General features: G+C 49.3%; 2 protein-coding genes and 1 long non-coding RNA gene across 3 annotated transcripts; all 3 read left to right on the forward strand.

The window, feature by feature from the left end:
• The first annotated feature begins 941 nt into the window (after window positions 1-941).
• On the forward strand, window positions 942-11828 carry LOC104348744 (ETS-related transcription factor Elf-5-like). Its single transcript, XM_086463002.1, is given in 4 exon segments — window positions 942-950; window positions 5233-5412; window positions 8874-8949; window positions 11620-11828. Coding segments are annotated over 4 exon segments (474 nt in total).
• A 2596-nt stretch (window positions 11829-14424) lies between these two features.
• Window positions 14425-16602, forward strand: LOC147415843 (uncharacterized). The gene is made up of 3 exons (XR_015183433.1): window positions 14425-14464; window positions 14676-14851; window positions 16351-16602. It is a non-coding gene; the product is annotated as an uncharacterized LOC147415843 (long non-coding RNA).
• A 754-nt stretch (window positions 16603-17356) lies between these two features.
• LOC147415844 (uncharacterized) lies at window positions 17357-26152 on the forward strand. The gene is made up of 18 exons (XM_086463003.1): window positions 17357-17515; window positions 18187-18481; window positions 18991-19070; window positions 19245-19370; window positions 19515-19594; window positions 19713-19833; window positions 20147-20236; window positions 20651-20755; window positions 22185-22331; window positions 22504-22796; window positions 23012-23159; window positions 23241-23354; window positions 23562-23738; window positions 24118-24343; window positions 24730-25010; window positions 25240-25342; window positions 25662-25721; window positions 25961-26152. The coding sequence occupies exons 1-18, from the start codon at window positions 17357-17359 to the stop codon at window positions 26107-26109; spliced, it is 2754 nt and encodes a 917-aa protein (XP_086319129.1). The 3' UTR covers window positions 26110-26152.
• The last annotated feature ends 1824 nt before the right edge of the window (window positions 26153-27976 follow it).

Here is a 27976-nt window from a genome sequence, read left to right on the forward strand (position 1 = left end):
GGACCAGACCAGCTACTGTTAGATAAGACAACTTGCAAGAGACAATCAGGAGAGACTCACCAGACTACAAAGCTCTGTTAGATAAGACAACTTGCAAGAGAAAAATCATTAAAAAAAAAAAAAAAATCCCCAAAAATTTCAAGGGAAGTTTGAACTTTTCAACTTTAGGAAACAGTGCTCAGGCTTAATAGACTTATATTAATATTAACTTCTCCGCCCAGGAGATGCATAATGACATGATAATGAAACATACGATGCATGATGCAAAGGGAGGTACACGTTAAGAGGTAAAAATGTAGTATATGTAGTAGGCGGATCGGGAAGCCTGTGCCTTCCTAGTACCTTAGCCAATGGGGAACGGGAGGGGGTCCTATGCGGCCGGGAAATTAGGATAAAAAGGGGGCTGCAACCCCAGCAACTTTGAGAGACCCCACACGATATGCCCAGTGGACTCTCCCTTTATTTGAATAAAGTTTATTTTACAGGACTCCTCTGTCTCCTTTTTGAACACTGACCACTGGTGCCAGGATTTTCCACACACTACTAATTAACATGGACCTCTGGGCCACAAAATTATTTTGATCTAGGCTGGCCAAAGCTCTTTCTAATTTATATTAGAAAGAAGCAGCATTTTATGTTAGATGTACTCATTTCATTCTCCAATCCATTCTCTCCACAGCCAGTTTCCCTGATATGTTGCTTCTAATAATGCCAAGCATCCTGTCCATGAAACATTCAAATCACTTTCCATCATTTCAGACCTAAAGGCAGCTGCACCTGGGCTAGAATCCAGCAGGTTTTTGTGGATCTTGGAGGCACTGTGCTTGGCCAGACAGAGATGTTGCCTGACATCTGGTGAGCACTGTCCTTTCTCTAACATCTGCAGTGGTTTGCTGCATGACTTTAAGCCAGTTACTGTTCTGCATCCTGGTCTTCGCCAGATGCAGATGGTAAGAATGCGACTTCCTGGGCTTTGAGAGACCTGAACAAAACGGGATAGCTCTTCTTACATGCTAAGGTACATGAAAGAAAGAGTGAGACTCTCTTTAGTCCAAGTGCTTAAACATACCAGGTCTGCTTAAGGTTGTCCAAGGGTGATGCTTACGTCAACCAACACTTCTTAGAGAAAGAGGAAAAAACCAATATGGGATAAAGGTGAACTTTCCCCACTTGAGAATGTTTCTCCTGCAATCCCTAGGCTATAGTATTCTATATATTATCACTGTCATCAAAAGTGGTGTGTATAAGAACTTGAAAAAACAAATGAACCTGTCTGTAAAGTGTTCCATATATCAGTCCTGCAGGTGGCTGTGCTGCTCTTAAAGCCTCCTGCTCCCAAGATCTACTTCTTGACTTAACTGCTGCATCCAGAGTGATCACCTGCCCACAGGCAAGCTCCATTTCTTTATTGAGGTCACTGTTTTTAAAAGAGCTGTAGGCTGTCAAAGTGGTCTTGCTGTGATGATTTTATCAGGCATCCAACCCATGTACTGCCTGCCATTCCCATTTGTGCATCTCCAGCTTTCTAAGGATGAACAATTGACTTTAGTTTAATTAATTAATGCTGGAGACAAGCATGAGCCTCAACACTTTTTAATAAATTAATGATCTAGGCCTGTCTCACTAAATCAAAAGAGACTGTTTCTAATATGACAGCTAGTTAATAGCTTCTTCAAACCCAGCACCAACTGGAATAAAACAAGAGCTGTAAAGCTCTCCTGTTGTTTAAAAAACCTGCCTGCTTCCTCCCTATGTCCCCAAAGTGTACTTAAGCAGATATATATGTGTGTACATAAGCAGCACCAACTAACAGTGAAATACTATCTGATGTGACCCAAACCAATATCCGGTTTGCATAAAATTTTTGAAAAGAGATTATCTTTGCTAATTATATTAATAATTAACATTATTTTCTTTAACGTCTATATGGAAGTAGCAGTATAAAATGCATATGGGTAAACCAGGATTTTTCCTTTCCACATGGCTTTTGCTGCCTGTCACAGCATGTGATCAAGCCTGTTGGTAGGATCTGAAGCTGGCTGCTTTGGCCCACACCTGCGAGAGCAGGGGCTGAGGTTGTCATTTCACTTCACAAAATTAGTTTCCCAGCTTAGAGAAATAAGTTTTCCTCACAATAAACTACAAAATCAAGCATGTGCCTAGTTCTGAATTTTTCCAAATCTGGTGGCTTTGGCTTTATTTCACACCTCTTTTTGCTTGTAACAGTTCATCCATCTTCCCAGGTGTCATTTCATCTTGAGCAAATCTACTCTCCACTTTTCCATTATGATGGAAATTCACAAGGGAGGCACTAAATCTACTAATCTGTCATTATCATTCAGATAGCAATGATGCAAATACAAACAACTTCTTACTTTTCCAGCTAAATCTTCTTTTATACATATTTTACGTATACTTTTGTCTAAGCCACGAGTATTTCCAAATGATTTTTTTCACTAAAAGTACTAGCCTAAAAATAACCACAGGGAATTTTTTTATACTGTAAAGAGAACATGAACTCACCTTTCTCTCACGTTTTTTCATTTGTGTTTCTAGTAAGAAGTAATTTTTAAACTTGTGAAACTCAGACAGAAATTATTTTCTGCTGACAGCCAGTAGAAATAAAGCTGAAAATGTCTCCTTGATGAATTTGGGAAGATTCTCTCTGTCTTGAGTAGCACTGGGATTTCGTTACAGGCATTTATCTGTGGGAAATCTTACACATAGTCAGGCAGGTAGAGAGAGTGGAGGAGACATTTGAACATGTTATCTTTGCAATCATTCCTAAAACATCTCTTTCCACTGATCTGTGGAGATACTCTATTCTCTCCAACACAGCAATTGGCTTTCTGCCCACTGAGGTGGTACCAGGGTATGCTCACAGTAGGATGCTCATGGCACTGAGAAGGTAACTGTGACAGCAGTGGGAGTATGCTGGCTGCAGAGTGTATGGCTGGGAAGATCATTGTCACCACACATGTTCTGGAGATCTCTGCCTTTTTCAGAGGTGTTAACTGGGATCATTGGCCTCACAGAAGTAAATACATCTCTGGCCGTGTCCTGGCATTATAGAAGTGGGTTGTCAGTGACTTGTAGTTCTCCCTTTTCTGTAACTTTCTATCCAGCTCTTCCTCATGTTGCTGCCCTGCCACCCCTTGGTGATTAATGAGCGGTAAAATTCTTCTGTTGAAAGAAGTCCCACTGATTTCAAGAGGGTCAAAATTGTTTTTCCTTTGTTGTAAAACATTACTTTCTTTTGCATAGATGGTAAGCGTGAGTAGGTCTCTGATTCATTTTTCAGAGATATCTGGGTCAATACACTTGCACTGTAGTAAAGAATGGTTGACCTCTTTCTACCTGGCCCTGTGAACTTCAGAATTCCATGCGTAGTAAGCTGGCATCATCTCATTAAAGTATTGGAACGAAACATTAAAGCAAATGCAGAAAAAAAAAAAAGAAGCATTTTGTACTCATTTGAATTAGTTTCTGCAGCAACTTGGAACTGATAAAAATGCCACTGTTTTGACTTTCTCAATTATATGTAAATAGGTATGACATTAGGAACCTTTCTCTGTGCAAGCCACTCAGAGGAATAAAAAAAAAAATCAGGCTGGGAACATCACAAACTTAAATGCTGGTAATTCTGTTATATCTGAGACAGGAGCTGGTAGATTCATATAGATCATTTTGTATGAATTCTGTAAAATTCTGTATTGCTCACTGAATATATATTCCACACTAAATCCTTGGCAGAACTGCATAGATAACAGACTTTTCGACCACATTGACTAAAATGATTAATAGTTTGTATTGTCATATGTTCCATTCATAATGGTAGGATCAGGTGGAAATGTGATGTTCTTGAAATATTACCTTGCCCTATATATGAATTCCAGTATATCAAAGGATTTCAGGAGCCTCCCAAATTTTTCCATGTTCCATACTTCATTATTGCTTTATTTAGTATAAGATAGGAGTTTTCTTTCAATTCTGCAATCTATCCGTGAAAACTTCTGAATGCTTACATTTCCTCAGTATATGCAGCTATCTGAACAATTTTTGACTTTGTAATAATTTCAGACTACATGTTGATCTTTAAGATCATATTACCCTACTAACCGTCTCAGGTGTCCTTCTGTTAGAAATTTTCCAAGCTGGAATTAATTATGAAAGGCAGAAGCAGCTTAGGTCTGAAAAAGAGCCAAAACTGGCTTGAGCAGTTTTGTGTGAAGTCTGGAAGGCAAGAGCCACAACCAGGCCCATTTATGCATTCACAGCATTTTGTCCATTGAACATTTCCCTAACAGGAAAGCAGAGGTGAACTAGAGCATAAAGAACTACGGGTTTAAATTCCACTTAACTGTTTCCTTCAGGTTTCCTAAACCATCACCATTTTTACTAAATTTCACGTGGGAGGCCCAGGGTCTCGTGTGTCGTGAGTCTTAGTCACAAAGAACAGGGAAATCCATGTGTTGTGTACGTACGTGATACGTGTATAAGAGAAAAGGATGGGCAAAATTTCTCTTCTTCTGTACCTACTCTAGTTCGTATCATGTTTTCTGCAGCCACACATTTCTTTCACTGAAACATCATCAGCTCTCAATTACTTTATTCTTCAGTCATTTCACTTTTGGTGCAAGAACCTTCTTCCCCTGAAGCATACAACCAGTTTTCTGCACAAATTCTCAGTTTCTAATCTCTTTTGAAAATTTTTTTTTTTTTCTTCTCAGAGTTGGATGATCTCCTCACACTCTGGACTGGCTGACATCTGTGGCAGTGTCTTATGGACAAAGTGAGCATCCTCGTTGCCAGGACAATGTTTCCTTACATGTTTGTATCAGGACTTGCTCAAAATTTTTTACCAACAATTTCATTAAACCATAATGTTAATCTCATTTACCTGTTTCTCAGTATTTCATGGTTTATTCCTCACTCTGACTTTTATATAAAGAGATTGCACTATCAATTCCCTAGGAATGTGTCATTACAATCATTTTTACCGTATACCTATGGTATATGCATCAGCTGCATTGTTCCTGAATGTCTCAGTTCCTTCCTTCCCTACAGTTTTCACTAGATCACCATTAGCTTCAGCTGAAGTTTAGGTGATGGTGGGCAATGATACCTCGTAGAGCTATCTACATGTACACGGCAAGGGAATAATGCCTGTAGCCTTATAACTTCGGTGCCTAATGTTATCTTTTCATCTTCATCCTGTAGTGATTTCTTAAGGTGCTGCTGGAGTCAGTAACTCTGAGCACGTTTCTGCTAAACACAACGGTTTGTGATCCCCTGATGTCTTGGACAGAGTTATTTGGGACAGCTGAAGATGACTATACCACCTGTGACCACCGGAAAGAGAAGCGGACCGAATCTAATAGAAAAAAACCCTACAATGTCAAAAACTCAAGGGTCATTTGAATTTAATTCATTCAAGACTAATCAAGCAGCAAACAGGCTATGGATTCTGAACTTGCTGCTGAGCGTTCTATTATATGCATTCTACCTCCTGTTCTTGTTGACCTTTTCAAGCATGTCACCGACCAGGCAAGGTAAAGGTGCCCAGGAAGAGTAGCAGCAGCAAGTAGCAGCTATAGTTCTGTTGTGCGTTGCGTTGAACTGACGCTTTCCCCTCGTTTGAAAAGATGATAAACCCGGGGCAAGCAGGAACTTTCAAAGGACAGCATGGTTCATTAGGAGGTGTAGGACAACTATGGCCTCTAATTCTTGTCTCCTTTGTTTGCCCTATCTGCTTGAAATCCAGCATTTGTCACTGAAAACATTCCCACAACACAGGACTTCAGCTGTGTAACAGAAGAGTAATTTAATTTGGGAGGTTTACAGTTCCTCAAATTCTCTGCAACTTTGTAATGAACAGCAGTGACCAAATAAATACACATTAAGCTGGCAAAAACTAGGATTCTGAAAGCCACCAGAGAACTGTATGGCTGTGCAAACGCACCCATAGTAACACAAGAGTTCCCCACCGCAGAATTTGCCAACGTTGACCACACAATCCTCTAACTGCGCATGTGGAAACCCTGCACTTTACCACGCATCTCATGTGGGGATCCCAACTGTGTTGAAGGAATTAATTGCAAATGTCAGGCCATGGCCCTGTTCAGAAGCTTAAGTAAGTGTTACATGTTAGAAGGCTTCTGCCTTCTCAACAGTTGGTTTAAATTCCTAAATAGTCCTGAGAGTCTTCTCTGCGCTCCAGCTGATTCATTCAACGGGTTCTGAAAAGAAAGTTAGCACAAGTCACTCATTATTGAGCCAAACTTTTGGTGAGAACCAGGAAAAAATTGTTTATAAGCAACATTTTTCTCTTCTAAAACGATTTTTGTCCTTTTACATGAGAATACTGCTGGTCTTACAGAAAAAACCTTTCCTGCCAAGGCCCAGTTTGAGTGATAAAACCAGAACTTTCTATGTGGCTTCTGACGGTGCTAATCCATAACCACTAAGGACGCAGTGTTTTGTTTCTGTATTGCCAAGTTTGATGTACGAGGTAGAATATAAATCTTCTTACTTCAACTAAATGGCTATATTTAAAGCCCTGCAAGAATTTAATTTTTATTGTTTAAGAACTCATGCTGGTTTAATACTAGTTTTCATTCCAACTCAGAACACAATTCTAAATTTCGTTTGAAATCACAGAAAGCATTCTGTTTTAAAATGTACACATGCCTTTTTAAATATCTGATGTAATTTAATTTAAAGATAATTTTGGATCAGTCAGAATAATTTGTCGTCTTTTGCCTTGATTTTTAGCATAGATTTGCCTGCTATTCAATCGACTTCCATTTTTTTAAATAAACAAACAAAAAACCCCCAAACATTAAAACTGCAACAACGAAATGGAAGCGATTCCAAGGGAACTTCTTCGATCAGCAGATCAGCATTTGCCAAGCAGCCCATCTGAGGCACTCTTACAATTTCTTGCTTTACTGCAGTCTGTTACTCGTTAACAGTGTGAGGTCTCTGACTACAGCTGTGTAGCTCTGAGTTCAGCCAGGTGAACGGTGTTGCAGCATCTGTACCCAGCAATTGTGTTAGATTGAACTTTGCTTGCAGCTATGTGCAAAGCTCCCCAGCTCTTAAGACACAGAGCTTTGTCCCGCAGCCAGGTCAGACTGCCTCTTGCTGAGCTGAGGAGAGAATTAGCCTTTTCTGACCAGGGTAGGAGCTATGTTTCTACCTCCATAAGTTTTCTGTTGCTCAATTTTTGAAGCTTTTAGGCTTTCCAGGACTCCTTCACAGTTACGGTAATTTCTCTCCTGAATCACATTTGAACCAACCTCTGATTTCTTTTATCGTTTCTTCCACAGTAGCCAAGGAGTACGTTTACCATGTCTAGCACACACACATAAAAACAGTCTTTTGAAAACCTGTTTTGCATTCAGTAGAAACAAAGTAGAAGCTGAAGGTTAAACATGAAAAAGGGATGGCAAGGCTGCCTGGAAAAAGACAGGTGAAGACCACTGATATACAGGCTATCACTGGGCTCAGCTGCTGTGCTAGAAAGAGCACTAGTATTTTTAAGTATGAGCCCAAAGTTCACATTTTTGTAGACAATATTGTAGAAGTGTAACTGTTCTAGCAAACCTGATTGAAGGCAGGACCCTGGCTTAGAAGGACTTTAGTCTGGGGCAGTGCAGCCATCTCTATGTTCCTATGAGAAGAACTATAGGGTGAGTTTGCCTTTACAGTTCCCACGGTTTAATGTTTTTATTTTCTGGCAATCAGAGTATACTAGAATTTACATGGGGGGGGGGGGCGGTTACCTTTTTTTTTTTTAATACAAAAGCGGAGGAATTTTAATCTGTGACACTAAAAATATTGTGTCATTTTAATTTCTTCTCTTTGTTTTCCAGCACTGGGTGAAAAAGGGAAAATCATACAGAAAATACACAGACATTCTGGCTCCAGAAATTAAAACATTGTGCCTAAATAAAACACATCTTTTCCAACTGACAAAAAGGTGGGTCAAATTATATAGGCATTATCTGCCTCACCTATCTTAAAACTGGGCTACATACAAACAGACCATCCAGTTTTGTTACGGCTCATGGTAGCATTTCCCCCCATTGTATGCACACATACTGGTGTAGCTGGCCTGCATATGCATATGTATCCCAGGAAAATCTGGACAGCTGTCTCTTACTGGCCTGTGTCCCTGAACCTATTTACCTGCCTTCCACCGCTTTGCTTGTCACCATTAATAAAACCACATTCCTCCGTAAGGCAGGAGAGTCATTTCAGTAATGTCCCCTTAGCTAGGGGACATGAATCAAGTCTGTGAAGCCTGGGAAGACTGAGTCAACAAATGCCACTCCCTGAGGGCTGGACACTGCCAAGCACAAAAGGGTTTAAAAACACAGGTTCAAGAAGTACAGTAAGATAGTCAATGCAGATGCACAGGCAGTGGAAATCATCTTAAAATGTCAGAAAGGGGGAGGTCTGAATTCTCTGCTTTCTTCTCCACCCTCAGCTACCCACGTAATCCTGCCAGGTGTCCTCCTCCCCTGCCCTCAAGCCACAGTTTTAGGCACAGTTCTGGCATGTTCCTGCCACTGGGGATCTACCTGCCCCCACCTTACCTTACTGCATAGCTTTTGCTTTTTTTTTGTGGTGGTATGAAATTCTACCTGCTCCTTTCTTTTTCTCTAAAAGAAAATCTTTCATAGAGCCTTTGTCTTTAGTGGATCTGTTCTTCCACAGTGGCATAAAACCTTGGCTGTGTCCGTCACATAGAAGATGGGAAAGCTCCCTGAATGCTTCACTCTGATATGAGAAACAAAAGGCGAGAGCATATTGCAAAGGCAAGGTCTTGGTATCAGCACCTTTTAAATGCTCATCATGTGTAACAGTGCTTCAGGGGGCCCTGGAATATTTTAAAAAGTCTGAGCCTTTCCAAAGCCAAAGCAAACAAGGACACTGGACCAGGTGAGTGCTGTTGCATGAAAGAAACGTGCCGTGCCATTTATATGACAATATACATATTGCAAGTGAAGCTGGTATTTATCACAATCAAGTCAAAGTTTCAAGCCCAATGGCCAGAATATTTCAAGGTTATTCACTGTACCTGTGGAATGCCAGAATAAACAGTTCTGCTTTTCTTTAATGTTTCCTTAAGACAAAAAAAAATGAGCAATCCAACGCTCTTGCAGACGGAAAAACTAAGCCGTGACTTTGTCACTTGGCTGCGTATTTCACACGGGTACAGTGAAAGGGTCTGGGCTGACTTGCTGTAGCAGCACAGGGATGGATTCATGCCCAGCCCCACAGAGAGGCCCTTCTGATGGTAAATCTGTCTAGCTGAGGGTGTGGTGATGTTCCAGTTTTCCTGAGGAGGGCTGGAGGTTGTTGCAGAGGATTAAAAAAAAAAAGAAAAAAAAAAGTATGCTGGTTCACAAAGGGATCCATTCAGCCTTCTCCTTGTCTTGAGCAGCCTCTGGGGTTGGGATTCCTGTAGAGCTCAAGCCTAATTTTAAAGCTTTTCTTTTTCCTGGCAGAAGCCTTGTGAGCCTGGTGCTCCCAGCACTCCCATTCTCCCCCAAGGAAGCCTTCAGACTCTGACATAGCCAAATGTGTGCAGGCTGCAGGCCTCACTGTCAAGCTCACCTGATTTTCCTTTTAAATAAGAAGGTGAATAAAATCTGAGATTCAAATGTCCTCAAGGCATGGGCCTCAAAAGTCAGACCTGGAGCTTCTGCCCCCCTCTTGGCTTCACTAGGACGTCACAGTAGCATCTCAGTGTTTAAAACACAGCACTCAGTATTACATTAATTCTGTATGTGCATACGTATTAAGATATTTACAGCATGGGAACGATTCATGAAAGCCACCACAAATTCATCTGTAAACTTTTAGGACTTGTAATTAGAAGTATTAATTACTTTACAGAAGCCACAGAGGATGCAAGATCCGTATCTCACTTATTCCGTCACAATTTTAAACTCTTTGAATTAATTTTACTAAGAAGACTCATCCAGCCTATTTGCATCACCTCACCCTCTAAACTGGCTCTCTAGACAAATGACATACAATTCACTTGGCTTGCAGTGCTGTCATAACCTATTTTTGAACCACAATTTCACGTAAGCAATGCCTAAAATCAATTTTTCAGGATTCATTTGAAAATGAAATTACAATGATGACTGGACTAAGAAACTGTGAAATACAAGAGAAGTGTAAGATGCTGTGAGATATGAAAATAGACTAAGCCTTTTCTGATTTCTTTACGCTACTCTCATTCGCATGTTTGATTGCCTTCCTGTTGCTATTTACTGTTCTGGAACTGTGCCACTCCAGTCATACAGCAAATGTTACAGATAATATCTTCAAAATCAATTTAGAATCCTTAAAGCTCCTAAAGAAAAGATCTCTCGAGGCTGGGATTCCTGTAACTGCTTAAAAATCTCTCACCTGAGAGAAATTACTAGTCATCCTTAAAGAATTTAAAATAATCGAAACAAACTGAGGAATGAACGAATGAAAATAATGATTCCAAGATGCAACTTGAATTCTGTTTTCCCTAAGCATTACCTGAATGGATACAGAAAGGACATATTCTTGCCGTTGCCTATACTCACCCAAAAAGGTAGCTGTATGCACAGTCGACCAGCAGATGAGGACTGCAAGCTTAGACCTTCACCTGCGTGTGGCAGTCTAGCTCCCGGAAAGACAGAGCTTTTTAAAGAGTGTGCCCATCACTGTAAGTCCAACCAGCTTCAGTAATAGGAACCCGTGCTTCAATTCTAGAGAAAAAGTCTTTGAGTCACAGATCAGGCTTGTTAGCTGCAGCATATAAGTTTATCATACCAGGCCTAGGTTTTACATCAGTAGTAGCTGAAACATGAGTTTTTAGGAAAAAAAAATTAAATGTCTATTGAGCATTGCTGAGGATATAAGCCTATTAAAAAATTGGGCATTTAATCAGCAAAGTAGTGTCATGTTACAATTCCCTGGCATGTTTACTTAGAAGCTCTTTCACTTTTCCCTTTATCTGTCAGAAATGTTTCTCTCCTGTGTTAAGACTAATACATTTGTCAGTTTCTAACCTAAGGATAAAATATTCCCGATGACAACATTGACGACGTTATTTTAGCTGAAAGGAGTGAAAGCACTTGCTGGAATTGTAAGAATAAAAGTAAAAATTAATGGTACTTACCCATCTGCCACAGAGTGTGGCTAGGGGGTCTTTGAATGAGAATACTTTCATCTCTAAAAACCTGAGGTTGTTTTAGTCTAGGAACGCATCACTTCTTTTTATTGCAGAGTGCTAAGTTCTCACGAATCCTGTACTCTGACCTTTTAAATTGTTTCAAATTGCCATTTTAAGAGGGGCATTTTCTCTGGTTTTTTTTTTTTTTTTTTTAACTTGTAGGCACTTTCTTTTGAAACAGCTCAGACAATATGAATATTTGAAATACAAATAAGTGACAGGAAAAGACAAAAGGCCCCTGCATATGTGTTCTGGAGGAATAAGGAAGGAAGGCTGCCGTCATAACAGAAGGAAGAGGGATTAGTTTTGCTTGAAATACGTTTATTAAAATGAAGTGCACCAAGAGTTTTGCATTGCAATGTTCCACTTTCTTGTCAAATATGTTGCAGATTCTTATTCTTTCTGGACATCCGTCCACCCGGAACACTGGAGTAAGCACAGCACCTGTGAATGTTTGCAGTTTTGCTGTGACCAGTACTAACTAGATGCCAACTGCATTACCTTTTTCCGCTTTAATAGTGACGGCTTGCAGTTGTGCAGCACAGCCCAGGAAGATGCTGCAGGCATTTGTGGCATATACTTGTATTTCATCTCATAGAATATCGGGATGCACAGTGAATGTTCCAGAAATCAAAAACAAAACAAAAAGCATTGCATTTCTGTGTGAATTTCACGCTAACAGAAAGTATGGGATCCAGTGAAGAAAGGCAGACTACAGAGGCCACTTAGATACTGGGTGGAGAAGGACACAGAAATACAGCAGGCATAAGACAAGCTCAGTGTGACTTTGGGCCTCACAATCACATGCAGACCAGGCTCATCTCTGTGAGCCAGTCAGATCTCCAAACAGACCCCAGCACCGCTCTCTCCTTGGCCTTTCTACTGAAACTGGTCAGCCTGCATAATCCAATACAGGTCTACATCCTGACTGGATATAGGAGGACATAATACGTTGTTATTCTTCTAACTCAAAGTAGTGAAGGTTGCTTTGCTGCTTAAAAAGCAAGCGAGAAGTTTTGTTTGATGGGGCTATTATCAGTGCAGTATGCACTGATAATCCACCTCATCAGTAGTATGCTTGATGATTCTCTTGAATGGAAACAATTTCAATTTACTATTTTCAACCTTGTCTTGGAAGATTTATTACTGCCTAGATGAATTTAGGTTCAAAAAATAAGTTATTGACAGTTTTGTCTGAGCAAAATAGAAGTGAAATCTCTGCTGCAGATACCCTTTCTCTACGTTCACTGCTTCTCAAAGATTAACTAGCATGTAAGCCAAGCTAGGGTAATTCTACCAGGGTCCATTGCGATGATAGGAGCGAAAGGGTTTCCACTAAGAAGGTAAAATTCAGAAGATCATTTCCCTATGACCTAGCAATGAGAAAAGGAGGAGTATTTCAGCTGCTTGGAGCCCTCAATGGCTCAAGCCTTCTCTGGCTTAGGGCAGTATTTGGCCAAACTGGAGCCACAGGGCTGTGGGAAAAGGGTGAAAGGCTTGGGCACGCAAGTCCTGGAGGGCCCTGTGGGAGCTGATGCTGCCAGCGGCACCTGGTGGTGAGCAGCTGCTGGGTCATCCTGAAGCTTAGCCATCCTTCACTGGTCTGCTACCCACCTCTCAGTTGCCCAGCGGGGAGAGCAGCTGGTGAGGCACAGGGACCAGAAACAGAGAAGGCAGCAGAAGAGAGAGACCTGGGCATGTGGCGAACATGGAGGAGGCAGGCTGAAGCTGAAAGGAACAGGAGCATTGCAAGACTGGGAAGACCAGTGACAGGGCAGTGTGTAAGAAAATATGTGGATGAGCCTTATCAAAAATGAAGTGGGTTTGTGCAGTGACTGAAACTGTTGTTGGACTGGGAGAGGCCAGCAAGAATAAAGGCTGCCAGAAGAACAAAGCGACCCTGTGGTTTAGGATGGCACTGTTCTCCTGTGGGACTGACAGCCATCTCTGTCTTCCACCCAGCATTCATGTATCACATCAAACAGGCCGTTCAGAAGGAGATTATTAAGTGCAGGAGATAAGGATGTTCTTAGGGAATTGCAGAATACAGAGCTGGGAAGAAAAGCTCATTAACAAAATTAAATTTTTATAGTCAGCGCAGAGATTGAACACTTGGCAGAGAATGAAATACAACAGATCGTGCAAATCCACCTTTACGAATTGCCTAAGGCCTGTGAGGAAAGGGAGTATGTGGTCCAGTAGTACAAGACCTTGCCGCAACATACTTAAGCAATGGCCCAAATCATGGCTGCACGAGCAGGCTTAATGCTAGCTTTTCCCAATATTGTGTGCTGGACTCACAAGATCAATCAAGTTCCTTGAATGCAGATGCGTACGTGCAATGCATTTATTTACGTGCTGCGAATGTAACGACTCTTTTAAAAGGTGATACTGTCCTATGAAAACAGACAAGTTTTAGCCCTGCAAAGATCTGATTTACAGCAGTAGAGATAATTTTTGCTCAAGGGAAGGAAGGAGAGAAGACTGAAGGAGTAGTTAAAGGCACAAGGGGCTGAACAAGAGAGGACTAATCTAAGCATAAAGAAAGGAAGAGAAACTGATCAAGATGACAGCAAAAACCAAACACAAAGGGACCAGAGGGAAAGGAAACGGTACACATGAATCACTTGAATAGAGACAGACACGATGCAAAGGTTAAGAAAAAAACCCAAAAGTTTAAAAAAAACCAACAACACTAAATGCCACAGACATAGAGTAGTGGGAGGCACAAATTTTAGCAGCAGTAAAGTTGAAAAATTAATTCATTGTTTTAAAGTCTGCATTTTCTACAACTTCTGTTCTGAGCCGTATTCACAGCAATTATGCAAAAGGCCAGACTTGGCTTTAAAATTCATTTCAGAAGTTAGTTATTCTTGTGAAGAAAAGAACTGAATGCTGCATGATGTTTTTCCCTTTTAGGCATTTCCTTTGTTACTGATGCAGAAGAATCAAAGCCAGCCAGCAAGGACTGTCAGTAAACACGTTTGTACCTAACAAGCTCCATTCAACAGGAAACACACTGTATTCAGAGATCAGCAATTGCTGCAGAGGCATCCACAAAACAGACAGAGTAGTCACCCCGAACACTCGAACAAAACAATCCAGCACCCCCGATCCTCAGAGTCTGTGACCACGATTAACTTTTGGATTTGGGCAACACTGGGGGGCTTTTTCGCTTCAAGTCTGAGCTGTGGCCAGTTCTGACTGGCTGGGGGCAAGCACCGAAAAGGCAAGGTGAGTGCCTGAAGCAAAGTAACCAGGTTTTAACTGCTGGAAAACCCCGGCCTTTGTTGGGTCTGTCTTTGCCAGGGTGGGTGCCTGTGCCACAGCGCACCCGCCCTGGGCCGCGTAAGGTGGGACTTGCCCCATCTCGGGTGAATTTTGAAACCTGCGGGCTGCGAGTCACTTTTTGCAAATTGTCTTTGTGCTTTCTTGCACCGCCCAGCATCTGCAGCCCAGGCTTCACCTCTCGCAGCAGCCTCCAGCTCCAGCACTGGGAGCGATGGAGGGTCCGTGTCACCAGACCAGACGCGAGCCTGGAGAACAGCATACTGCCGCTGCTGTCCCGAAAAGTGGGATCTTTCACCTGCTGTGCAAAGCCAAGACGCACACAGCGTTGAGGTATTTCTTTATTTGCAGGTTTGCACAAAGCTGGAGGCTCGGTGGTGCTCCACACAGCCAGCTTAGCTGGGTACAGGAGCCACAGCCTCTTTGTCTTGATACACGCTTACAGAAAGCCCACCCAAGGCGACACCCTGAGTTTGATCGGTTCTTGCTTTGCCTGTCTCTGTTTAAGGTCACATCACTCTTGTAATTGGCAGCACACGCTCAGAGAGGGGTGGGCAAGAGCGAGTAGCGGGTTTCAGTTGAGTCGGTGGTCGCAACCTCCCCCCGCTGCATTTGCTTTTCCCCCAGTTACCGCAGCTTTTGCTGACTTTGTGCTGCTTTGGTGATCATCCATCTCTCGGGCCTGCGGAGGCAGGCTGTTCCCTTCTTACCAGTTTGTCAGCCTTTCCTCAAGGACGCAGTCAGTGGCAAGGCAAGCGTTGTTGTACAGAGGAACCAGACCTGTACAGCAGGACCGCTTACCAGTGCCACCCGGAAAGGTGAGGGGCCGAGTGCCACTGCCAGCTCGCGGCTCTGCTGGGGCCCCTTCCCGGGGCATCAGCTTGAGGGAGGCTGGGCATCTGAGTGTGGCAGAGTCACCCTCTCAGCTTGGGGGCTCTGCTGGGAAGGGCTCTGGTGCAACCAGAAACAGGCCTGGGATTGTGGGCAGCCATTTGCCCCTCCTGGGTGTGGACCAGCTGTGAGCCTGCTGGCTGCTTTCCAGCAGCAGGTAGGAGAGAAAAGGTTGTTGGTGCCACACTAAAATGGCTCCCATTTTTCACAGAAACAAAGCCTTTGCTGGGAAAAATCTTTGACTTGCCTCTGACTCAACTTTGAATGCACCTTGCTATTCTCTTTTTATGTTGCCCAGCTATCGCTGGTCTCAAGGCACTTAATCCAAACCAAATCCGTTTTTGGTTTTGGTTTTGTGGTTTTTTTGTTTTGTTTTTTTTTTCCCTGTGCATTGGCACAGAAATCACCCCGTAGCCAAGGGAGCAGGATGGGGGATCTGTCAACGAGAGACCCTGCTCTCTAGCCATAGCCGTTTGTATGAACCTGCCATAGCATTCCTGCTATTAGGTGGTTGTGTCCAAAAAAAAAAGGCAGCAAACCAAAAGAAAGGAATAGTATCGTCTGGCCAAGTTAAGAGAACCATTGTGGGGAGCTCTGAGTCTACCTCTGAGGTAGGGAAATTTCTTTGTTCTCTGTGTGCACTGTTGGGCAAAAACCTACTCCAGGTCTGGCAGGGTGCGTCATGGGATGCATGTACCTGCTGGATCCTGCCCTCCTCACCCGAGGTGGGGGAGTGTTTGAGCATCTCGCTTTTCCCCATTTTCTGTGGCCTGCTATTCCAGCAGGAACAGAGCCATTTTGGCAAACCCTGGGTTGCGATTGCCCAGCAGGTGCAGTCCCGAGGAGAGGAGGCCAAAGTCTATCCCGTTCCATGTGTAGAAACTTCCCAGCCTCAGCGTGAGGAACAGGCAACAGGGAGATGTGTTGCTTCTTTTTGACAGAGATTGCGCTGGCTTAGCTGGACCAGGTAGAGCCGCCAAAGCAGACTGTTTTGAAGCTTGCAGCTGTCATCGGGCCAGCGTTTACCACACAGCTGCTGTCACACATGCTTCCTGCTGGTGTTAGGTGCAAGGTGAACTGCTTGTTGGACACGCTGGTGAGCAACAACCTCGTTAAGTGGATGAAAAACACAGAGGTGCCAGAAGCTGTCCGAGATCCTACCAAGGGGCCAGCCTCTTCGCTGCCGGCAGAGAGGGGTAAGTGGTAGCGGTGAGGTGGACAAGAGAGCTCCCAGCTGTGTTCTGGCAGGGCTCCCCAGGGCACAGTGCGCTTCCAATGCTTCTGTTAAACTCTGGGTGCCTGGCTGCATGGACGTGAAGAGACGTGAGAGTTGGTATTGCATCAAACCAGAGCCATGAGGAGTGCTCAGTCAAGGTTTTGCAGTGGGCACGCAGAGAACACAGACCAAAGTAGACGTGCTGCTGGATAGGTTTCCCCTTGACATGCCAGCCCTCACACATGGGATGCAAACTTTTGTAGTCCAGCTGTTACTCTTGTAAGGTTTCAATTTAACAGTGTGTCCTGGTTTGGCTGGGATAGAATCCCAGCCCAGCCATGCTAGGCAGGCTCAGGTCAGCCAGGGCAGCTGCCCTGAGTTAGCTATAGGTGTAGCCCATCCTGTAATGTCATGGTCATGATAAAGGGGGAAGGTTTGCTGGGGAAGGGGAGCTCCTGTGGGGTTCCTGCTGGGGTTCCTCCTGCTCCTCATCTGGCTTCTCCCTGCTCCCAAGAACTGTTCTCCTGTTGATTGTGAGGGCTGCGTGTTCCTTTGGGTGAGTATAACTCTGTGTTCTCTGTTGGTATTGGGGGTGTTTCACTAAATCTGTTTCGCTTCCACCCATCGGTCTGCTCTCCTTTTTCCCCTGAGTCCCACCCCGGTGAGGGTTTCTCAGGTAATAGGGCAACTGTTGTAGTTTAGCCCTGGGTACAGGCTAAATGCAGACGCAGATGCGGTGGGGCTTTCTGCCTTTGTGCTGGTGGTGGATCCACCACTGGCTGGGGCCGGGCAAAACAGACTCGAAAGGCGAGCAAGAGGTGGCAACGTCGTCACAGCCTCGAACTGGCAGCAAGCAGCTGCCTTCTCTGGAACTGAGGGGCTTAGTTCATGTAACTGTCAGAGTCCCAAGTTCTTCCCTGGGAGGAGTGTGACCTTGATGGGGTTGCTTTGTCGTCTGTCTCCCCCCTGCTGAATCCCCCTCTCCCCACCCAATCTAGATGTCTGAAAGCCTTTAATAATTATTTTCTCAGTAGAGCTATTTACAGCAATGGAAAAATACAAGCCTCTCCAAAACCCCCATGCTGGAAACCCAGGGACTGGTATCGCAGCAAATTTTGGTGCACGTTCTTTCTTGTCTCTCTTCTGTTCTGCCATATTTATGTGATCCTTCTTCTCTGGTGCTGAGACACCAGAGCCAGAGGCACCAGCTACTGAAAAAGCAAACCTCTTGGCCGTGTAAAGCACACTGTGAGATTCCCGGTAGCACAGAACAAGACAATGTGCGGCACTGTTGCTTCCCCTCCAGGGGCTGAAGGGAAAGGGATGTCCTGGGGCCACGCCACGGCCTGAACATGGGGCTCTGGGACACACAACAGGGAGGCCCCCAGGGGATATGAGGGCAAAGGGGAACCTGGCGTCACCCCGAGAGCACCCAGGTGCCCAGGGCTGAGCTGGCCCTGTGCCCCACCAGGGGAGGCCCCGCCCCTCGCTGCCTAGGCAGCATGTCACAGTGGGGCCCTTTGTGACCTCTCTTTGTGACACCCCACTGCACTACCTATAGGCAGCGCAGGAGCGTCCCCCAGCCCGTGGTGTCCGGCAGGACAGTGACGGGACAGGGCAGGAGTGTGGAGCTGGCGACGAGCCCCCAGGCGCAGCCCACGTCTTTCCCTGCCAACCCCGGCAGCCTGCGGCGCTGAGGCATTTTGCCAAAGCTTCCCCCTTTCCTCCATCCCACAGGATGGTGGAGAGACCCCCCAGCTGCCCCACCGTGGCCTGGGAGGAGGATGGGGCTCCCCAGGAGAGCAGCTCTCTGCCGGAGCCCCACAAGGTGTGCATGGTCCAGCCACTGGAGATTGGTGAGCAAGGGGCCCTGTTGGTCTGGGCAGGGCTGGGGCCAGCGAGCACGCCCTGCTCAATGTCAGGATCACGTTTGCCCGGCACGCTGGCAGCGGGGGACCCGTGGGTTGGGGACATGATGCCGCCTGAATGCCAGGGCTGCTCAGGACTGGGAGCTGGCCCCAGCACAGCCTCTCCCAGGGAGGGAGACAGCAGAGGGGGCCCAGCTCCTGCTCCAGGGCACAGGCAGTGAGAGGTCGCTGGGCTGGCAGGAGGCAGCCGTGCTGTGGGACGGGGACCTTTCCTGTCTGCGAGCGAGTTCCTCAGCCCGGTGCACTGTGGCCTTTCCCCGCTGCGCTGTGCTCCAGCATCGCAGCCCATCTGCTGGGCACCCTCCAGCCCTGACACGCGTGGGGAGACTGTGCCAGAGGAGCGAGCACGGGGCTGGATGGAGGGCAGAGCTCCTTCCTCTGCTCTCTGCTGCCACCGGACCCTCTCTACAGCCCTCCCTGCTCTCTGTTTTTATCAGATATCAGCTGGTTACCTGTGCACAAAAAGGAAAAGGAAAGAATGGACTTCATCCGGACCTTTGTCAGCAGCCCAGGAAAGGTAACGGCAGCTGTTTTGAAGGTGGCTGTGCCGGCACCTGCCGGCAGGGCCTCTGCTGCTGGGCTGCTGGGGGTGTGCTGGCTGACACGGCACTGCACCCCCAGTGCTCTGGTCCCACCGGCCGTGTGTTCCTTCCTCACGCTCCCTGTTTTCTCTCTGTCCCCTGGCTGCCAGCAGGAGCGCCAGAAGATGGCATTTCTTAATTGCATCTGCATCCTGTGCAGAACTGCCAGGCACCACGGCTTGTCACAGGGCCTGGATATCTTCTGCCACAGATACGAGCTGGCAGAGAAAATCAAGGTGAGGGGACATTTGGCAGCTCTGGGCAAGGGGGCAGGATGTCCCAGCACTGGCACCCTGTGAGCACAGCGCTTGAGAAGGGGGAGGGTCAGGTGGCACTGGGTGCTGGCAGCTGCCAGGTCCCATCCCGGTTGTGCTCTGCAGGTGCTGCTGGAACAGGAGCCCAGGGACCAGCTGCACACAGAGGTGCGGCAGTTCTCTATGTATGCCATCGCTCAGTTGAGGTACCTGCCCATCCCTTGTGGGGACCCCTACCCCAGAGGTCCGTGTCCACCGGCACCTGGAGTTGAGGTACCGCTCCCAGTGCCAGTGTGCAGCTGGCCTCCCTCTCTCTCTTTGCAGTTCAGTGGAGACGGTGCTGGAAGGCAAAAAGAAAAGCCTCCTAGAAGCCTGCTTCAAAAGTGTCTTGTGTCTTCCTCCAAGAGAGGAAATGCGGGGCCTGGACACTTGCCTCTACTTCAGGGTTAGTGCTGGGTGAGCTACAGGAGCCCCCAGGCCCTCTGGGCGGCTCCCTGGCCCCCCCGTGCTGCGATATGGCCAGGGATCCAAGGCAGGGCGGGGTCTCGGCTTTGATTTCTCACCCTCATCCCTTCGTCTCCTTCACGTGGGCCTGCCCATGTCCAGTGCCGCTGGCTGCTCTGCACGCAGCAGACTGTCTGCCCCCCGGTCTCTCCGGGGCACCGCGAGACCTCCCTTGGCTCCGGGAGTTCAGATCAGTCTCCTGGAGGTGAGAGGGACAGCAGAATCGCTGCCTCAGCTCTTTCTCTTCCTTGCAGACCCTGGAAGCCATGGACACGATGCTAAACACATTGGTGCTCAACTCTTCTGCCTCCAGAATCGGCGAGGAGCTGCAGAATATCTTTGAGGTCTGGCACGTGCAAAGAGTGGGTTTCACAGGGGCTGCTCCTCACCCTGGAGGGAGGGAAGGGATTGTCCACTCTTTGAGTGGACGGTCCCCACACCAGTGCCATGCAGAGAGAGCACACTGCAGGGAGGGTGCCCACCTCCCTTGGGTAACCAGGGGCTGCCCAGCAAGCTCTTTCGGAGCACAGTGGCTGCAGAGGCTGGCATCTGGCTACCTGCCTGGCCACAGGCTTGGCCCGGGGGTTTTGTCCCAAGCCTGCGAGCCACGCTAGGGCACGAACCCCGCTACAGGCTTTGCTCAAGATCAGAGGAAGCCTTGATGGATGGTGCGAGTCCAGCCCAGGAGTTGAGCAGTGCAGCCTCTGCTGAAGCGGGCGTCCGCTCCCAGGGCACACCAGCGTCTTCTCTCCTCCCAGATGCTGTTGCCTTTCACCACCTCCGAGAGAGAAGCTGTGCGGGAGAGGACTGTGAGGAGGATTAAGGTGCTGAGCAATTTTCTGGCCAACAATTCCACGCTGAAGGTAAGGAGCCAGGCGCCCTCCAGAGCACAGCAGAGCAGCCCGCAGCTCTCCCCGTGTGGGGCTGCTGCCCGGCTAGCTGCTTTGGGAGCCGCGGCTGGCGTGGCCCTGCAAAGCCCTGACTCGCCAGGGACCAGCCCTGGGCATGCTCTTGGGTTCGGGACTTTGGCACCAGCTGCCTGCCCTCCAGCCTTCTGCTGTTCTGCCTCCCTTGCCCAGGCCTGGCTCTACTTTGGAACAGAGATGTGCGACAATGTCTGCTACCCAGAAATCCGCATTCAAATCCTGGGACAGCTGCTCGGACGTCTCACCCTGTTCCAGTTCTCCAAGGAAGAGACAAGGTGTCCCGCTTCCAGTGCTCTCTTCTACCTCAACATATTCATGCAGAAGCAAGAAAGTAAGAGACGTTGTGGTGGGCTTCATCCCTCCACACACAGACATCTCCTGACAGGTCTGCTTCTCTTCCTGACCGCCTTTACCCCTTACCGCTGCTTCCTGTAGCATCCCAGCTGTCCTTTTGCTGCAGAAGCTGAGTGCTCTCCTGAAGTCCAGGATCTGTTCTCTGCTGCTTTCCTTCCTCCCTCCTTTCAGGATCCTGAACCCCACTGTTTTGTGGTCCCCACGGCCAAAGCTACCATTGAGTGCCACGTCCCAAAGCCACATCTTCCCTCTTAGTAAACGGCTGTTCACTCTGTGCACCACCACGGCTGATGCCTCCAGCCCTGCCACAAGCATAGCAAGAACCATGCCCCACGCTCTCCCGAAAGCTCCTTGACCGCTTCTCTCCTGCCATCTTGCCATCAGATCTCGGGGCGGTTTGGTAAGCTTGCTGGCAAAGCTGCTGTGTCTTATTGCCTCTTCTGTGTTTCCCCCACTATTTAGGCAGGTCAATGCTAAAGGCTAAAGCACCGAAGCTCCATTGGGAAGATAAGACCATCTCCTTTCTGCGTGCATGGGACACCAGAGACCTGGTAATAAGCTCCCCACCTTGCTGGGCCTCTTGTCCATGGCATCAGCAGGGGACGGGCGTGAGCAAAGGCATCCAGAGTCAGCGGGGCTGGCATGGCCTCACTGTCCCTGGTGTTCCTGCTGTCCCCGAGCAGGGATGATGCAAGGGCTGCACTTTGGTGTCCCAGCAGCAGCTCCAGCTCTCGTGGCCACCAGCAAGCCCTGGCTCGCTGTAGGGCCAGCACATTGTGCCCAGGAGCCCAACCTTCCTCCCTCACTCGGGGGTGGGGGTGGGGGGTTGGGCTCGCTTCTCGTCCTCATCCTCCCCTGTGCAGTGATGGCAGCCCTGCAGCCAGCTTTCCTGTGAGCCCTGCCACCAGCACTGCCGGGCATCTCTCGCCAGGGCTGCTCGCACTGCCCATCTAAGCAGCACCACCAGGGCACTCGGGGCAGCGTGCCTTGCCTCCCTCCCTTCCTTTCGTAGGAGTTTGGAAAATACCTCCACCCTTCTGAGAGGACAGACGTCGTCCTTGTGGCCATCGAGGCGCTGGCAGACTCGGGCATCTTCGTGAACGAAGCGAGAGAAATGCTGGATGTGGTCATGAGGGACCCTGATTTCTGGCTGGTGGATGTAAGTGGCCTGTGGCTGGGTGCCCTGCCCATGAGCCCTGCCAGGCCTTGTTCCTCTCTCCCTCCCTTCCAAACCCAGGTGTCTCGAAAGGCAGCAGAGAGGGATGGGGAGGGCAGCTGAGGAAATGGCTGCACTCCAGTGGCAGCACCATCCTCTCCTGTGTCCTCTCTAGGTTCCACAGCTCATGAAGTGCATCCACAAAAACCTCAAACACATCAACAGGGAGTCAGCCCGGCAGAGCCTGCAGTCCTTACTTCTCCTGCTGACTGACTGGTACCCCATGCAAGTGGTCGTGAGCCTGTTGAAGCTCTCTCCACCAGAAGACAGGTACGGGCCCCAAAAGCCATGGGAGGGCTTGTTCCCTGCAGGGAGAGGCGCCCAGAGACTTTCTGGCTGCCAGACCCAAGGAATGCTGCAGGACACCCCCGAGGAGCAGGGCTCTCCTTCCCACGCTTTCCAGCCCTGGTGGCTCGGCCAGGCCCGCAGCAGCCAAAGCTGGCCGAGCCAGCCCAGAGCCTCGCCATCGCTCTCCTCCCAGCCCCGCGGGGAACACCACCTCAGCCTTCTCCTGCTGCCCAGGGCATCCCGACCGAGGGCCAAGGTCTGCATCCTGCGGAGCTGACCCCGGCCGTGCTGCTGTGGCTGAGGCAGCCCTGCTGACAGAGCACTCTGGCTTGCAGCACTGACGTGGCCACCTGGGAGATGCTGTTCTCCGTGCCTCGGACTTTGGAGAATATCTTAAAGGAGCTCCTCAGCAAGCTCCAGGGCACGGAATTACGCAGCCTGGTCCCGTCAGCCGCAGAGGACGCCTTCATCCCCCGCTTGGCTGTGAGTTCCCAGAAAAGGCCCTGATTGCCTTCAGCGAGCCCTGCAGGCTCTGCCAGTATCTCACTGCTGTGTTTGTATCAGTTGGAGGACGTTGCTGACCCGTCCCGCCTCGAGAGCCATCAGAGGCATCCAAGCCTGGCGACGATCTCCCTCTTTCTCAGAAGCCTCATCGCGCTGTCAGGCAGACCTGACATGGTGAGCAGGGCGTTGTCAAGGGGGGAGCCACGTTGTCAGGCGGGGGCTGGGGCAGGGGGTAAGGCGATCGCGTGGCCTCGGCCAGGAGAGACTCCCGTGCCACCGCCTGCCGGGAAGCCGGACCCGGACCCGGGGCTCGCTGACCAGAGCATTTTTGCCAGGGTGGTCTTTGACCGTTGCACCAAAAGAAAACTGCCTTTCATCCAGGCAAGAAAAATGCAGGTTCTCCTGCCGCCCGTCATGGAGGTGCTCCAGGATGGTGATGCAGATATCAAGAGGGAGGTCCTGGTGGTCTTCCGGAATGTGATGGGTCACCTGGAGAGGAAGGAGGCCAGCCCCATCGCTCTGCAGCTGGCAGAGAGGCTCCCGCCCCTCTTCAATGAGGTAAGGCTGATGTGGGAGGACAGCTGCCCTTCAGCCCAGCCCTGCGGGCAGGGCCTTCTGCCCTCCTCGCTCCCCTGGGCTCTCGTGGGATGGCTACTGGGCTTTGCAGCCCAGCCTGGCTTCCCCAGGCAGGCGGATGCCTCCGGGCAACCTGAGCCCCCTGTGCTGGGGCCCAGCCTGGCCCCTGTGCAAAGCACCTGTAGGCCAAGAGCCCCAAGGGCTCCCCAGCTGTGCCGCCAGGCAGGAGCGGAGATTCCCACAGCTCCTGTGTGCACAGCTCGACCCTGGAGCACCTCCCCTCACATCTGCCATGCTAATGCTCACAGTGAGCAGGGAGTGGCTCTTTCTCAAGTCCCCCTCAAGTCCTTCTCCCTACCAGGAGTCCAGCCAGACAAGAGAGCTCTCCATCAGCCTGTTCAGAGACGTGCTGGAGACTGTGGTGGGGGACGACCGGAGGAGGATGAAGAAGAAAGCGCAGAGGGGCCTGCTGCCATTGTTCTTTCACCTGCATGACGAGGCTGACACCGTGGCCAAGGCAGAGATTCCAAAGCTGGCAGGGCGTGCTGACCCCCCGGGCGAGCGTCAGGGGCAAGAGCTGCTGGCAGGCAGATGCTGGGAATGCGTGTCGCCTCTGGCTCCCACTGCCCAAGACACTGAGGACAGGGCAGAGCTGCCGTCCGTCCCTGCACGGGTCCCACCACGGCCTTCCTCATCCCCCAGTGCCTCTTGCTGCGGAGGTGGAAGGGCAGGCGGGGTCCCCTCCCAGCTACGCTCCCTCCGTTCAGCCCTCCTCCCGCGCAGCCCTTAGGAAGGGTCCCTGCAGACCCAGTGTGAGCAGGGGCAGAGAAACTGGCACGGACATTTCCAACACCTGTGCCCTAGCTGGTCCAGCAGGGCTCAGCAGCAGCCCGTGGCCACTGAGACCTGAACAGGCGCATCCCTGCGGGTTTTTCAGGCTGTCCCTGGAGGTGTTGGAGGCTGAGGCTTTGAGCCTCCGTCCCTGTCCCCCAGGCCTGTGCCCAAGGGAGCCCCAGAGGCTGGTTTGGGCCAAGGCGTGTCCCAGCTTCCCGAAAGGGCAGGATCACCCCAGGAGCAAAGGCAAGAGGGGGGCGATGCCAGGTCTCCTTCCCCAGGCTGTGGTGCCGTGTCTTGACTTCTGCTCCTCTGCAGGTCTCTGGGGAAGCCCTCATCGTCGCTGCAGAGCTCCTCAAGTGGAAACAGCTCAAGCACCTTACCCAAACAGAGCAGACATGGAGAATTGGAGAGTGCTTGGTGAGTGTGAGCCCCGGGGCCTGGAGACTCTGGCCCTTGGGGGCCTCGCAGTGGCACGGAGGGCTCTCGGTACCGCTGGGACCTCTCAAACTCAGCCCCACAGGGCTCCTGGCTGGGAGACAGGAATGGCCTGGGGGGGGGAAGGAGAAAGGGAGGTGCTGGGAGGAGGGGCTGGTCCAGCCAACTGGGGAGGCTCTGTGACACGGCCATACCCTTGTGCTCCCTCTAGCTGGTGCAGAAGAGGAGCAGGGCTGAAGAATACTTGAATCGGAGCCTGCCGTACCTGCAGGACGCTCAGGCTGCCTTGCGAGAGGCAGCAGTGAGGTTCATCGGTGAGCCAGATCCCCTCCGAGTGCCTCTTTTGGCAACCTGGCCCCAGTCCCTGCTGCTGTACTGGCAGCAAGGAGGCAGCCCTGTGCCTGCCAGAGCCCCAGCTGCCCCGTGCAGGGCTTGGCCTCCCTCTCCCACCCCTGCCCGGGCAGCTGGGCTCCATGGCCGCCTTGCTCTGTCCCACCCGCCTCGGGCACTGGTCTTCCTTGGGCTCTGCCCTGATGAGGGGGAGGAGGGCGTGCAGCCAAGGCAGCAGGGCGGGCTGCTGTGCTGCTGGGAGCACGCTGGGGAGCGGGAGGTCTGACGACGCTCTGTGCCTAGGGCTCGCCGCGCGGCACCTGAGGGACCAAAGCAAGGAGAAGCGGGCTGAGATCTGCAGCGGTGAGTAGGGGCAGTGCCGTGTTGGCCGGGGCTGGTGGGGCAGGGGACAGAGCCAGGGCAGGGGGCTGCCCTGCCCTGCCTTGCTCCAGGGAAGCGGAGGGGCATTTGGGGCATTCCTGGGCAGTGGCTCTCTCCTGGCCAGGGGAAGAGGCGAGTGGGGCTGGCATGGTCTGGAGGGGATGCCTGGGGCTCTCGGCAGACACGAGACTTCATCTCAGCTCCATTTCTTTGTGTCGCAGTGCTCAAACCTTTGGAGGAAGACGTCGAGCCCTCGGTCTGTTCACTGGCACTCCAGACCGTGCTGATCGTGAGTTCTCCAAGGAAGCAGCCAGCATCAGGATGGACTCGGGTGCTGTGCTGCTGGCCCTGCAAAGCCAGGGAGGGGTGAAGCTGTCCTTGGGAAAGTGGAAAATGAAAGCTGCATCAACCAACCCGGTCCCCTGGTATCTTTCACGCGGGGAGCGTCCTTCACGTGCAGAGCGGGCACCATCATTCCCCGTCTCTGCCGCTGCCGGAGGGACAGGCAGCTCGTGCCTCGGCACACCCCTGGCTGCAGTCGTTTGACAAGCTTCCCCCTCAGCCAGGCTTTCCCCCCAAAGTAGCTGTGTTTGTTCACCCCCTGGGGAAGCTTGTTCTTAAGGGGGGGGGGCGAAGGGGAAAGGGCAGCCCCCGAAGGAGCGTCCATCACATCCTTCCCTTCAAGATGCTGCGTTTCTACAGACTGTTTCATTTCTCAGTTTACCCTGAAGTTTGACTCTTTCCCTGAGGCAGAAAGAGAAAAATGGGGCTTGTGAGAACCACGGAGAGCTCTTTGCAGAAGTCGGGACTTAGTGAGCAAAGCACATTTCCAAAGACCAGCGGTCCTGTTTCCTGGTGAGGCTAGCAACAGGAAGTAGTCTGGCCACAGCTTGGAAACGCGAGAGTTGTGACCGTAGGGGTGTTTCTGGTTCTTTTGCGCCCTGCCGCTCTGTTGGTAGTTTCGAGGGTGACGGCGTTTCCTAGTTGCCGCGACTCCGTGGTGAAAGACGCCTTTTGATTTTCCGCACAGCCTGGAAGCAGAGAAGAGGAAAGGGACAGACAGCACGTTGTTCCCTCCCCCACGTCTGCTATGGCGTCGGGGAGGCGATTCTCCAGTCTCTGTAAAGAGACAGGAAACAGAAAAGTAGCTGAAAGGAAATAGACTAGCAGATAACACAGACAGAAGAGTGGCACAACAGCAAGCAGTACCTCTGATGGCAATTATCCCCACTAGAACAGTCGCTCTCCCTAAGGGTCCACCAAAATATTCTGGTCAAGATGAAAAATTGGTACGATTATTAAATGCAGAGGAAAATTCAGAGGGATGGTGGACAACAGTGACTGGGCAGGTAATAATACCTCCTTTGCTTATGAGAGAAATTTTGCAAATGAAACATCAGGAGTGTCACTGGAGTGCAGAGGCCATTGTACAGCTCCTAAAAAGAAGTGTAGTATCAGTAAGAATGCTAGAAATGGCTAAGTCGGTCACAACAACATGTGAAATCTGTTTAAAAAGAATAATCCAGTAGTTCAAAAGAAAGTTCAAATGGGTAAAGTAAGAACAGGAGTAGAGCCAGGAGATTATTGGCAAATTGACTTTACAGAGCCACCCATGTTTAATGGATATAAATACGTGCTAGCTGGGGTTGATACCTTTTCTGGATGGCCAGAAGCCTTTCCCTGTCGCACCAATCTTGCTAAAGAAACTGTTAAATGGCTCCTGCACGAAATTATTCCCGGATTTGGAGTTCCTTTTGGAATATCATCAGGCAGAGGACCACATTTTGTGGCCACAGTGGTACAGGAAGTAAGCAAAATCCTGGGAATTTCTTGGGACTTGCATGCTCCCTGGAGGCCACAATCTAGTGAAAAGGTAGAATGAATGAACCAAACTTTAAAGAGACAAATTAGTAAAATTTGTCAGGAGGCCAAGCTGAAATGGCCTCAGGCACTTCCACTTGCACTGTTGCAAACATGAGTAAAACCCCAAAGTGGAATGTCAGTAAGCCCATACGAAATAGTGTATGGCAAGCCGTACAAGATCCTGAACTTAATCCAAATATGCATGTATCAGGAAAACAAGCTATCTATAATTATTTGCTTTCTCTTGGAAAAACTCTAGCCAGGCTCAGAAGCACACTGGTGTGGAACCGACCTTTGACTCTGGAGAATCTGGTCCATGGTATACAGCCAGGAGACTATGTGTATGTGAAAATCTGGAATGAAGAGCCCTTACA

This window comes from Leptosomus discolor, chromosome 3 (genome assembly GCF_034619465.1).
Source record: "Leptosomus discolor isolate bLepDis1 chromosome 3, bLepDis1.hap2, whole genome shotgun sequence".
Taxonomy (NCBI): Eukaryota; Metazoa; Chordata; class Aves; order Leptosomiformes; family Leptosomidae; genus Leptosomus; species Leptosomus discolor.

Bases quoted from the DNA above. Each gene is read 5' to 3' on its own strand.
- LOC147415844 (XM_086463003.1), top strand. From the start codon at position 17,357: ATGCGGTGGGGCTTTCTGCCTTTGTGCTGGTGGTGGATCCACCACTGG. The intron at 19,071-19,244 runs GTAACGGCAGCT...CCTGGCTGCCAG, and splicing joins TTGTCAGCAGCCCAGGAAAG to CAGGAGCGCCAGAAGATGGC. The intron at 20,756-22,184 runs GTAAGGAGCCAG...TTCCTTTCGTAG, and splicing joins CCAACAATTCCACGCTGAAG to GAGTTTGGAAAATACCTCCA.